Source organism: Vidua macroura, chromosome 5, assembly GCF_024509145.1.
Source record: "Vidua macroura isolate BioBank_ID:100142 chromosome 5, ASM2450914v1, whole genome shotgun sequence".
Classification (NCBI taxonomy): Eukaryota; Metazoa; Chordata; class Aves; order Passeriformes; family Viduidae; genus Vidua; species Vidua macroura.
In genome coordinates, this window is record NC_071575.1 from 31,258,413 (window position 1) to 31,270,947 (window position 12,535).

At 37.7% G+C, this 12,535-nt stretch overlaps 1 protein-coding gene across 1 annotated transcript in view; it reads right to left on the reverse strand.

Annotated features, from left to right (window-relative positions):
* SCUBE1 (signal peptide, CUB domain and EGF like domain containing 1) overlaps positions 1 to 12,535 on the reverse strand; it is a 191,003-nt gene that overhangs the window by 152,096 nt on the left and 26,372 nt on the right. The window contains exon 3 of the mRNA XM_053978276.1: positions 8,290 to 8,418. Within this exon, the coding sequence (XP_053834251.1) occupies positions 8,290 to 8,418 (129 nt within the window). The remainder of the gene's footprint in view (positions 1 to 8,289; positions 8,419 to 12,535) is intronic.

The window sequence follows — 12,535 nt, forward strand, 5'->3', positions numbered from 1 at the left end:
AACAATCATTCTTGTAAATGTCCAGTGACTTTTTAATGAGTTATTATTATTATTGTTTTGACGTTAGCCACAGTCATCAAAAAAAGTCATATTAAAACATGCTGCCATCAACTACTCCATGTTCCTTCCTGCTCCTCTTTTATGCAAAACTATGTCTTATGCTCTGATCCAACTCCAGTGAGAAACAAGGAATATTTTGAGATGCTTGAAAAGGAACTGGATTGAAGTCTGCAGAAGGTAATGAAAGCAGTAAAAACAAGCCTCTACCTTAGTCTTGTAGTTTGATCCATACTTTCAAGTTTGCACACTGCACACTGAAATCAAAAGAATAATGTAAAGATGCAGAGACTCATGAAGAGTGTTAGACAGCAAAGGCAGGGCACTATGGAAATCTGAGACCCTAAAATCTGCTTAGCAGGAAACTCACTGCCAACCTTTCATCTAGAACTCATTCCTACTGGAAAAGAGTTAGGTCTCATTTTCTAATACAGTCAGCAACTATGACGTAGCAGCTATTCTTCATGATGGCTGCTTCTTGACTGTATAAATCATATTGTTTATCATAAATCAACACTGCCAAGGACTGACTGCATTCTAAGCATTGCTCGACAGTGACTCTCTTTGAAATCAGGGATCAGATGACTTCTTTGTTTGATGTCTTTTTGTAATCCATATGAATTCAGCGTTTCAACGAGATCTATGTAATTTCTAGGACTGAAAAAGGCACCATTCCATTAGGGAGGGCTTGAATGCCCTGACACACCCATTATAGGCTGCAATCCTGCAGTCTCAGGTGAACACACATTCTCCCTTGGTTTAAGTAAGCACTGAACATGATGCAACTCCCAAAGTTTTGATAAATTCAATGTATTTTATAGTTTTTTCATTAAGGTGTACATCAATATAGGCCACACTGACTCATAAATTTGCTATTATGAGAAAGTTAAGATGAATTAACAAAAGACAAAAAACTAACACAAATGAGGTAAAGTAGTAAGGATGCAGTATCTCTGAGCTTGTTAAACCAAGACACTATCTACAGCCATATCAGACTAACTAAGAGCATCCAGATGGGATTTAACTTACATATATTAGCTTCATGATCTTAGCTGCTTATTCTTTACTTTCCTGAGTGTTCCATGTAGAGAAATCTTTCTGTGATTGATTATCTCCTCCAGGGAGCAAGTATTAAAAAAAAAAAAAGAAGAAAAAGGCTCAGACAACAAGAAGACTTGCAGAAACAAGAGACTGAGAATGATGCTGCTGTCACACAGCTCCCAGTTTCCTAATTTATTATGACAGTCTGAGAATCCAACTTCATAGCTGACAGCCACCAGGATTTATTCTACACTTTTGATTATTTCCCCATACCTAACAAAAAGCTTTGGTCTATGCTGATTTATACTCTCACTTGTTTTGGTACTTTTCAGATCACATTGGCTTAAGAAAGCAAACATACAGCAAATTAACATGTAAAGAAAGTTATATCCCATTTGAACTCCAAAGATTAATGTGGGTTGACCAAACATTAGAGTACTTTTAAAGGTGGAAACTTTATACAGAAATAGAAAAAGCAAGATAAGGAAAGCAGAGTGTTGAGATCCCAGCTTCAGAGAGGGCTGGATACCAAAGACCTATCCATTAATCACCAAGAGAATTCCAGATTTTTACTGGATGTTGGAAGATCATCAGAACTCAAATGTTATAATACCATATTGAAAAAGAGATTTAATTTAGTTTTCTGACTGCCTGCTACCGCTTGGCACCATGGAGACTTTCACAAGATGCAGGCAGCCAAATAACAAAAGTAAACACATTTATACAGAAGTTGCATGTAAACATCTAATAGAGAATTGTCTCTAGAACGTTTACATCCCAGCTATCCATATTTTCTCAGCACCTAGTCATCAGTCAGCACAAGTGCAGAATAACAATACGTGTTCTAAAATCTGATTCACACTACTGTACCACGAAGACTGGATACTTTAAATTGCTGTGATGAATCACAGTTGTTCTTACTAATCTCATGTACAGACCAAACAATAATAATGGTAAAATATCTGAAACCAGGAATATGGTAAAAATCAGTTTGCCAATGAAATATATCAGAAAACAAATTTCTTTGTCACTTAGGCTTACATCTGAAAACCAAAGAACTTCAAGAAATGCTTTCAAGTTTTTCATTCTGCAAAAACAACATCTGTCACTACAAGGCAGTCTGCTGTGCAATTTGTAGCATGGATTTGTGTGAATGTGCTCACTGCAGCTTGTCTTGGGAAGGTTCAGTAGCTAAATACCAGAAGCTCCCCTCATCTCAAGGCTCTTACTACACCCCAATGACTTGATCACTGCCTGTCATCTTTTGCACAAAGGCAGAGCTCACAAGGGTTTAAAACATGCAGATAAATGTGTTGTTAACCTTGTATTTCAACAGTTCTCATCTTGTTTATAAATATATATTTTATACATTCCCATTCCCATCTTATGGCTTGGACCCCGCACAGTTAGAACAGCTCGTTCCCACTCAACTACTGAGACCTGATTTGGGGTCTAGCCTGCTTCTCTTAAGGCATAAACCACCTCCATGTCCCAAAATCTTGTTCAAGTGAAAGTATGGAAATGAGTAAGAACTTCAAGGTTTAGATTATTAACATTCTCTAGAAAAATACAATAATTTTACATTTGTTTTAATAAAAAATGAAGAGTTATAAAAAGAAGGCTATTGGGTGTATTCAACCTTCCTCCATCTGCCAATGAGCTTGGAATTACTAACCAGAAAAATCTGGAAGAGAGTTTATGACTGATAATATTATTAGAGGCCCTGCTAATGTGCTATAGAGGGACAACACTTAATTGTCAGCTCACCTAATAGTCCTCTGGAACTAGAAAAGAATGTCAAGGAAAACTGGAAGATGGCCAAGGAAACGAACCATTTTTCAGCTCCTCTTTAAAATATTTTTATGAAACTAAAAACAACTTTGCAAAAGCTGTTTAGTTTTATATTTAAAAAGTTAATTTAAAAATCTAATTGAACTGTTGGGAAACATAAAGAAAAATAAACATCAGGAATACCAGCATTTGCTTGGAGTTTAAGCAAGCAACAATTGTACACAGCTGTCAGGAGAAGAAGAAAAATACAGCTAAATTAAAAGGAAGACACTTATCTCTTTAATCATACCAGTGATTATGCAATCCTGAGTTATGTGACACTTCTGGACAAGATACATCTGGTAGCTTTAGGAATGATTTCTCACACATTTGCAACTCTCTCCCACTTTATGTTGATAGTCAGATGAGGCCACAATTCCAAGTCCCAGTGTTTGAGCAGCAGAGTAGAAGCAGGTAGATTTTAATTTCGAATGGGTTTGTGTTTATTTTGGAAAAAAAAAAAAAACAAACCCAAAAACATAGAACACTGGAACATTTGCTGAAAAATGATTGAATAATACGATGTGATATACATACATTTAAAAGTTGGACTCGATTTTGGAGGGCTTTTCCAACCTAAATGATTCTGTGATTCTATGTATATACAAATGTTAGTTTTTTCATCTGAGTCAGATTGCAGATTACTACCAGCCAGCCAGGAATTAAGCCAGCATGCCAGGGTTAAACCTCTTCTCTCTTAAAGTAAGCCAAGAGATTTTAAAGGAGTACTTTAAGACAAGCACTTGGGTTTAGACCTTAACCCCAGACCTCAGAAGAAATGAAATTGTGTGACTTCAAACATGAACTTTTGTACTGATTTGAGATCCCAAGGTCTATTTTATAACAGGCATCTCAAGGCCTGTGCCTCATCAGCTCCTGGTTCGTTTCAGAAGTTTCTCCTTTAGCTGCAGGCTCCCAAATGCCTGGCTGGAACTGCTGATTTGCTGCACCCAGCAGAGCTGGCAAATCAATACCATTCCTGGAGCAGGTTCTGATGCTCCAGGGAAAGTGCCACCTCTCCTTTCTCACAGGGGTTTCCATGTGACTTAGCCACTTTGTCAAGAGATGCAAAGTACCATCTGACAACAGACAAATAAAAAGCTAATTTCCATTATTCAGGCTGGAAAATCAGGCCTTCTGCCCCAAGCATACCATCAAAGTTGTGAACACAGCCAGGACTTTGTTATTCAATTCACAGCTGGCACTGTGCTTGTGTCTGCCACACTCCTGTCTGCTCAGCTCCTGCAGGGAGCTCCATGGAACCTACCATGCACACTAGGAATTGCATTTCTGTCCTGATTTCTGACCAGAATTTCCCTCTGCTTCCCAGGATTCTTCTCAGTCAGATAAATAATTAGCTGCTGAAGAACCATAAGCTATATTGAATCATCAAAACCTACTTTTATAGTTCTCTTCAGGAGGTCAGACATAGTAAAGAATTGATTGAGATACCATGTTACAGATGTCCAAACTTAGCAATTGTTATTTTTCTGTAAGAGAAACCAAAACTACACAGACTATTTGAAATAAAATCAGGGATGCAGAAGGGTAAGGATTCTATTCCTGCCTATGGTGTAGACATGGAGATACCTTCTGGGAAGACTGAGAAGTAACTTAATCTGTTTGCCCTAGTTACTAATCTATAAAGTAATAAAAATTTTATTTCCTTTCCTTACAGGACTTCCTGAGGACAAATTTATTACTATTTACAATGTATTAATGCATGTTCCTACAGCAATTAATACCACAGAAAAACTTATAAATAAAATAAATATGTCTCTGAATACAATATTTTTTTTGTCCATGCTGCTTTGCATCTTTTTGATACTTTCTAAGAAGAGTTTGCAGCCATCTTTAGTATGCTTACTAAAAAGCAGAGGACTTCATAGAACCTATCCTAATCTTTAAAAAAAAGGAAGAGTTAGGATGTGTGCAGCCTGGCAGTAAGAATTGTTTATGCAAAAAAGCAATGCTTATTCCCTATTCAAAAAGTGACTATCACAAATCAGACCTAAGGAGAAAGAAAATATTTTAAAAACCCCCAACCAACACACAAAAAGGAGAGATGAAATCAGGTGACAGCTATTCTTATGTACATCAGAAGAGATAAGCATTATAAAATCCCCCAGATTTGTATTTCATGTACAAGAAGGGGAACTACATTTCAAACCTACTGTATGAGACCAAATACTAGTCTTGCATCCACTGAGCAGAATTTAGAGCAACTTTTGAGAAAAACTACTAAGGGGAGTGCAAAAAAAGATTTCTTTTTAGCGAGATGAGGATATCATCATAGCAAGGAAGGAAGGGAAGGGAGGGAGGAAGGAAATGTTAGAGGAAGTACTCAGGAAAAAGCACTTAACTTGTCCACAGCATCTGCTGTAATTGAATACTCCAAGTTTGCTATCTATAAAGAAAATTTTAGTCATCTTGCTATACTGATATTACTAGAAAGACATTCAATGAAGATTTATAAAGGAATGTAAACCCTGTCAAGTGGAGATGGTTTAAGATCTTGCAGAGACCTCAGTCAAGCAAGTTACATAGAAATCCTGATGTCAAACAAGATATGCAGAAATTCTGATGTAATCTTTTTCATTGGAAGGAAGGTGAAAAACATTGATACTAATCTTGTGACGCATTCTCTGTCTCCATAAAATCCATGAAAAATGAGTGGTTTCTCAAAAAGCAAGAACAGATGCAAATCAAAACTTTAATTCCTATCAATGCCTAATTTCATCATGGTGAGAAAGAAAATCTTTGGAATAAGCAGACCAATTTCCAAAATGTTATAGAAATCCTAATTTAATTTTGTTTTGCAAATACAGGGTTTGTTTTTTATTTGAGACCTCACTGCAACCTCTTGCTGCATTTACATATTTCTGATAGCATAAGAGAAATAAAGAGAAATAAAACTGGTCAAGAAGGGAAGGGAATAGAATGTCCCCTTTTTCAAAAACTGATACTCTACTAATGGGAACCACTAGGCTGCCACAGCAGTCAGTATAACTGACAATGCCAGCAACTAATGGCAGAAAAATGCCATCCAAAAAAAGAAAAAGTTCTCTCTTTTCTAGCAATGGTCCCAAATCTGAGTCAGCACACAACAAGCAGCCATAGCAAGACTGGCATGGTCACTGTCACAATTAAAGTCTTCTTATTCCCTATTCAAAAAGTGACTATCACAAATCAACCAGACATGCTGGCCCTCAGTAAACTCATTCAAAAGGAAGGAGGAAAGGAGGGAAGGGAAGGAGGGAAGGAGGGAAGGAGGGAAGGAGGGAAGGAGGGAAGGAGGGAAGGAGGGAAGGAGGGAAGGAGGGAAGGAGGAAAGGAGGAAAGGAGGAAAGGAGGAAAGGAGGAAAGGAGGAAAGGAGGAAAGGAGGAAAGGAGGAAAGGAGGAAAGGAGGAAAGGAGGAAAGGAGGAAAGGAGGAAAGGAGGAAAGGAGGAAAGGAGGAAAGGAGGGTGCCTTGATTCTCTTTTCAGTGCCTGTAAGTAAAACTGGATATTTTACTAAGACGTGCTAAAGACTAGTTGCAGACTCAGCCTCCCCAGTCCATGGTCTCAAAATCAGAAAGACAATTGTGACCTCTTTTAGTGTCCTAAGGTTGTACATTGGGAGAAAGAGAGCTCTTTGCTATCATTCCCATTGTAGTCACCTGTTTGTATTGTTGTTGGCCTTTTTTTTTTTAATTAAAAAAAAAAAAAACCACAAAAAAAATGAAGTGGGTGAATAGCAAATAATGAAAATACAATTAGAAATGTGACTATATCTGTAGATTTAGCCTCCTAATTTCATGACCAGAGAGCAATAACACAGACAGCAGGTCCAAAAAAATCCCACAGCATTCCTCAATGGCTCATCCTTGATTAGGTCGCTCCTTTTGCTGTTCATTGGTCAGAAGGGTTTTTTCCCTACTATAATGGGAGTTGTTTGGACAAAGTTGAAACTAGCAAGCTGTTTGACACAACACATATGCACAGTTAGTTGAATTCCAAATACTTGAACTATTTGATTATGTCTGTGGTCTGTTTTAGTAAGAATTTATGAATATTAGAAGAAATAGAGTTTTTCTTTATTTTTTAAATTAATGTCTGGCTGCTCATTGTATAAGAAATACCTCTTGCACCATTAATCATTTGACTACCTCAGGCTGAGGCAAATAAATCTATTTTAGTCTGTTCTATAACAAATGAAATTTGGAAGTTTGAGTCAAACCCCTGTCAATGGTCAAGATATATAGTCCATCTGAACAAATATTACTCTGTTTGAAAATAATGCAGTACAAAATACATCTACTGAAAGGCTAATCAAATCCTTGCCCTGAAATCCTAGTTCTTTCATAGCTTCAGTTAGTGCAGACTGGTGATACTGGACTTCAATATTTCTGGTTCGCTGCCCCATTTCTTGAATTCCGTTGCAAATATCTCGGTTTTTACTAGACTGCTGCTGACACAGAGAAAAATATCCCTTTTACACACTGCTTTATAAACATCACCTTGAAATTAACTTAGGACTGTACCAGAACATGGTCATTGCATTTATATTGGGAATAGTGAGAAAGAGTCTCTAAGCACCAGAATTTAACAAAAAAATGACTAACAAGTAAGCAGCTATGGGAAACTGAACATAGCAGTGTAGGTTCATTTCCAGGCAACTGGTGTGAAGAATTTCATAACAAGAACATATACCTATGTAGCTTCTAGGACAAACTCACCCTATTAAAATCAGAGCAATGGCCATAAATCAGAAATAGAGATCTCCAAATCCTCAGACTGCTGAAGCAATGAAGATCCTGCACTGGGCTTTGTACAGTCAGTGGACACTGTCCCTCCAGTTATTAGTGATTAGTGTTTCTTCTGCCCTGTTTCATTGTCCAAGTATTCCCTCCTGGCTTACTTGTACTTCTAGCTTCCTGTAATTTATGTTCATACACCATATCCTAGAACTGTATTGCCTGAAAAGGGAAAAAATGGAAGGGCAAGCTCTGAAGATACGACTGGGATTACAAAAGTTGAAAGAAACAGACAAAATATACCTCAGTATATTTAGAATATTTAACAGGTAACTTTTCTTAAAGAAGAAGCCCAAGCATCCAGCACAGGTTTTGGGGGTCAGGGCTTTCCTCAGCAATATTAAACATGGGCATACTGCTTTGAGCATGTCGAGATTAAAGGTGACAGCTGTAAGGGTCTGACCTAAACCACACTGGGGCCAGCACACAGGTTTGAATGTATTCATCGTGATCTGGATCAAGTCTTTACTGAAGACATGCCAGATGATAAAATGCAGAAAACAGATCAGGCCTTCTTGCCACAGCCATGAAATGAAAAGTCTCTTGCCAGCATTCACCACTTACCAAGACAGTTGTGGCCATCATGGGCTAACATGAATCCATCATAGCATGTACACCTGTAGTTGCCTGGAATGTTGATACACTCGTGGACGCAACCCCCATTGTAGAAGTCATTTTCACACTCATCGATATCTAAAACACAAGAGGAGGAAAAATAAGCTTTTGTAAAAAGAGAATTCTAACAACACAGAAACAATTCTCCAGCTGAGCAGGTTTTTTGATATATGCACATCCCTAATCTTTCTTAGGCTCACATTGTCTACTTCAACATATGGCCAGAGACCGAATATATCAGGGTGGTATGTGTCTGAAAAGCAGCAAGCCAATGTATAGAACACTCTTTCACAAAATAATTCAAGTATCGTCACAGTAAACAATGATATGTTGTCAAAAATAAAAATGGAACACTTTATTGGGGTACACTGTATATTTAAAATGTAGTTTTTATTTTCTGACTTCAAAATAATTGAGCAGAGAATGAGTGAAACCTCTGACTTGTAACAACTATATGAAGCATACTATCAATATGGCATGAGACAAAAGTATACCTTTCATAACAAAAAAAACTATAATCTTCTGTATTAATCCACATACAACAAGAACCACAAAAAATCAGTATTTTATTCTCAGAAGATATGATAGAATTGTTTGGGGTTTTTTCACACTGGTCTTACAGAGGTACCTTAAATAGGATCATAAAATATGAGAGATGGATTCTGCTTCAATTACAGACAATCCTGTCATGATCTTCCCTCCCTCATACATTCTAGAAAACGCAAACTTTCTTCTTTTTGCAAACTGTATTTTGGCTTATACATGGAACATCAGTATCACAGTCACTCTTGTGAATAATTAAGTCGTGCAGATCAACCAACTAAAAATACATAAATAATTAAAGATAGCATCATGACTTGGTAAGTATCAGGTCTAAATTTCTGGTAACAGCTAATCTCCCTAAGTTAGGCAGCACATGATAAACAGATGTAGTTATCCTTTTAGAAAACCACCTGTTAGAATATCAGTTACCCCAGCATTACATTTCAAATGTGCCTTCCATTGCAGAGGTGATTGACATTTTTTTGAATGAGGTTCACGTTCACACAGATTTTCTCTCTTTTTTTTGTTTCCTTTTAAAAGTACTCCATGAAAAGCTCTTGCTACTTGGTATCATACCCAATGCAATCCAAAGACGACAACATGGTTAGGGGAAAATCAGACTCCTCTGAAGAGCCACCTCAGACTCAGCCACTCAGTGCCTTCACCACTTCCGGTCCTTAGATTGAGGTTGGCTGGGTTTGTCTCTCCTCACACAACCTGTGAGAGAGCAGGGACAGGCTTCTCCCAAGTTCTGTTGCAAGTCTTCTCCCTCATGTTGGCCTCTCCCAAAAATCTACCTTAAACTCAGAATTCTTCAAGTCTCCATCCACCTGCCTCCAACAGCTCTGAAGTCCCTCTTGTACAACCTCCTCAGCAGCTTGAAAATGGAATGACCGTCTTGGCTTTATCTGAAAAACCACTTGGCTATTTCATAACTCAGCATTTGGCACCACAGCAATGCCAGAAACAGGAAGCTGGAGAAAGGATCTTCCAAACAAAAATACAACCTGCTGCTTAAAGATAAATTTCCTAGTCTTTAAAGCACTGCTCTTTTTCAGAAGGTTCTCATGTTTTACTAACAATTTCCATCCATGAGTTGTGCAAGCGCCCACTCAGCACAGCCTGTGGTTGTGCTCTACCTTCCAAGTCCAGTATGAGAGCAAAAAGAGCAGTCTGTGATTTTTCTTGAAAACAAGAACCAGCAAGGCAAGTACTCATTCCAAACAACCTGCAATGCAGTCTCTGAGAAGCTGCTCTCATTAGGCCACAGCTCCGTGTGCCTGGGTGCATATTCCCAAAATGTTACAGTCTGGTTTCCACTCAGCAGAAATTTGCAGCTTCCACAACCATTCATGAACACTTCCAGAAACTTCCTGTCATTCTCTACAGGCTACAGGGACAAAAAGAGAGCTCTACAGTAATGCCATATTTTAACAGGCCAAGTCAAAAAGCATCTAACAGGATTTTCATGTCAGGTATCTCAGGTGTTCCCCTCAGGACGCTCAGAAAAAATGGCATCTTCATTTCAAGGTTTGTTCTTAACTTTTATCCAGCAATGAGTCTTTTCAGAAGAGGGAATTCAGAAGAACCTGTTACCATCTTTTATGTTCCTCAGCATCAGACTGCCAAGGGTCGAGCAATTAATTCCATTTATTTCCAAACAATGAATCAAACAGTACTATTTGTTTAAATAAGCATTGGGAGAGCCTTGAAAGGCGACAAATAAATAACAAAGAAATGTGAAGCCTTTTGAATGACTGCCCCTTATATAATTGTTATTTCTAGAAAGCTGTACTGTGATTAGCAGCACATAGTGATGATGCAATACAAATACTCAAGTTTATGGAAAAGGTAACGCAACAGATACAGAAACCACAAAAATAGCAAAAGAAACAGATTCTTTTCATCTCATTCTCTTAAGAGTTCGAGACACAAGTAATATTGCAAAAGGATTAGAATATTATTTCTCCCTTTTGCACCCCAATAGCTGTATAAAACTAGAAGTGGAACCAAATATTCTATCTCCTTTTCAGAGCCATGTTGTGGGGTTTTTTTGTGTTTCTTCTCTCCAAAACCCACATAACTATTTAAAAGCTTCACCTGGCAGGTTGATTAGAATTTCTATCTCCAGTATGACTAGCAAAAAAACCAAGGGGCTAAGACTAGTGTATTTATGTTTCCAAAAAAACCAAAGCAAAAACACACCAAAAAAACCACATCCTCTCTCTCCCCCCCTAAAAAGCCAAACAAACAAAAAACCCCACAAACACAAAAACCTCACAAAAATTTGCACAAAGCCTACAAAGTCCAAATGTTGAACATTTTTGAAGCTCCAACTGCCAAGAGAAATGCAAACAATGCGACAACCACTCCATCTTCTCTTTTACCTGGAGGAAGACATTCTTTAAAGAATGCCTCAGTGTGCAACAACTGTAATTTATGGACAGAATGCTACATCTGACATGCCAGAATATTGCTTCCGTAATAAGCTTAATGTAGAGTAGAAGTAACAGGAATACATTCAATCACATAAAACCTGCATCCTTGCTCTTCATTTTGTCTGTTGTAAGCCTCAAAATTTGCAGGGGCCATCTGTGTTCATTTCCTTTTGGGTAGGTCATATCTTGTAATTCTTTTTTTCCTATAATTGATAGAATTGGGTGTTAATCAAAATCTCAGCTCTAAACACCTCTGAGAAATTGAGCTTTCCCTGCTAATTTTGTAGCTTCAACTATCCTTAACATTTTTAGCATTTAGTCTCTTAATATTGTCTTTCATCATGAAGGAATTACCATGACAAAAACAAACACAAAAACTAAAACCAAGAGTTAAAAAATAAATGTAGGTATTCAACCATAAAATTGTGATGCATGTAGGTGCATCTACTGATGAATTTGCAAAGTTTCTCAAAGGGAAACCTGAAGTTTTGTCTACACCGGCAAAATACTTATGAAGTTTTCGATTCCTTAAATTCCAGCTGTTCAGATAGGGAACTCTTGGGGTGTTTAGTGAAGAAATCACCTTAAAAGAGAATGGCAGTATTTCCACTCCAAGAGAAATTAAATTCATGTTGTACTACAATGGCAAGAATTGTGGTAGTCTCAGACAAGAATTAAATGCACGAAAATGATTAAGAAGGTGAAGAAACATTTTAAGTACTGACACAGCCTGCCAAGAACCTATTTGAGCTTAGTGTATTCAAGAAAGACAGCAACTCCCAATCCCAGGGCTGGATGTAAGGATATCCTCAGATGCTGGCAAAATAATTTTGATCATCTCTTTCTGGAGCCAGTTCAGAAAAATCTCAAAAATCCACTGCTTGTTTCAAAAGTTTTCAAGTAAAAAAATGATCAGGAAAAAAAGAGGTAAATAGACACTTGTTTACTTGGGTGTACTAGTACCAGTAACTGTACTGGTTCAGCTATTTACCAAGGTGAAAGAGGCTTGGAAACTAGATCCTAATTCTTTCTGGAAAGCAGAGGTGAATCTTTTTGTTACCATCTGGAAATAACTCATTGAGCACATCCCTAGGGAACACAGCCATGCTCTGCTACTGGCCTCCTCAAGGAGCAGTGGTGTTAGGTAAAGACCACCCACTCCATGGAACTGCAGTTATTATGCAATGCAAACATTTGAAGGGTTCTTACCTTTA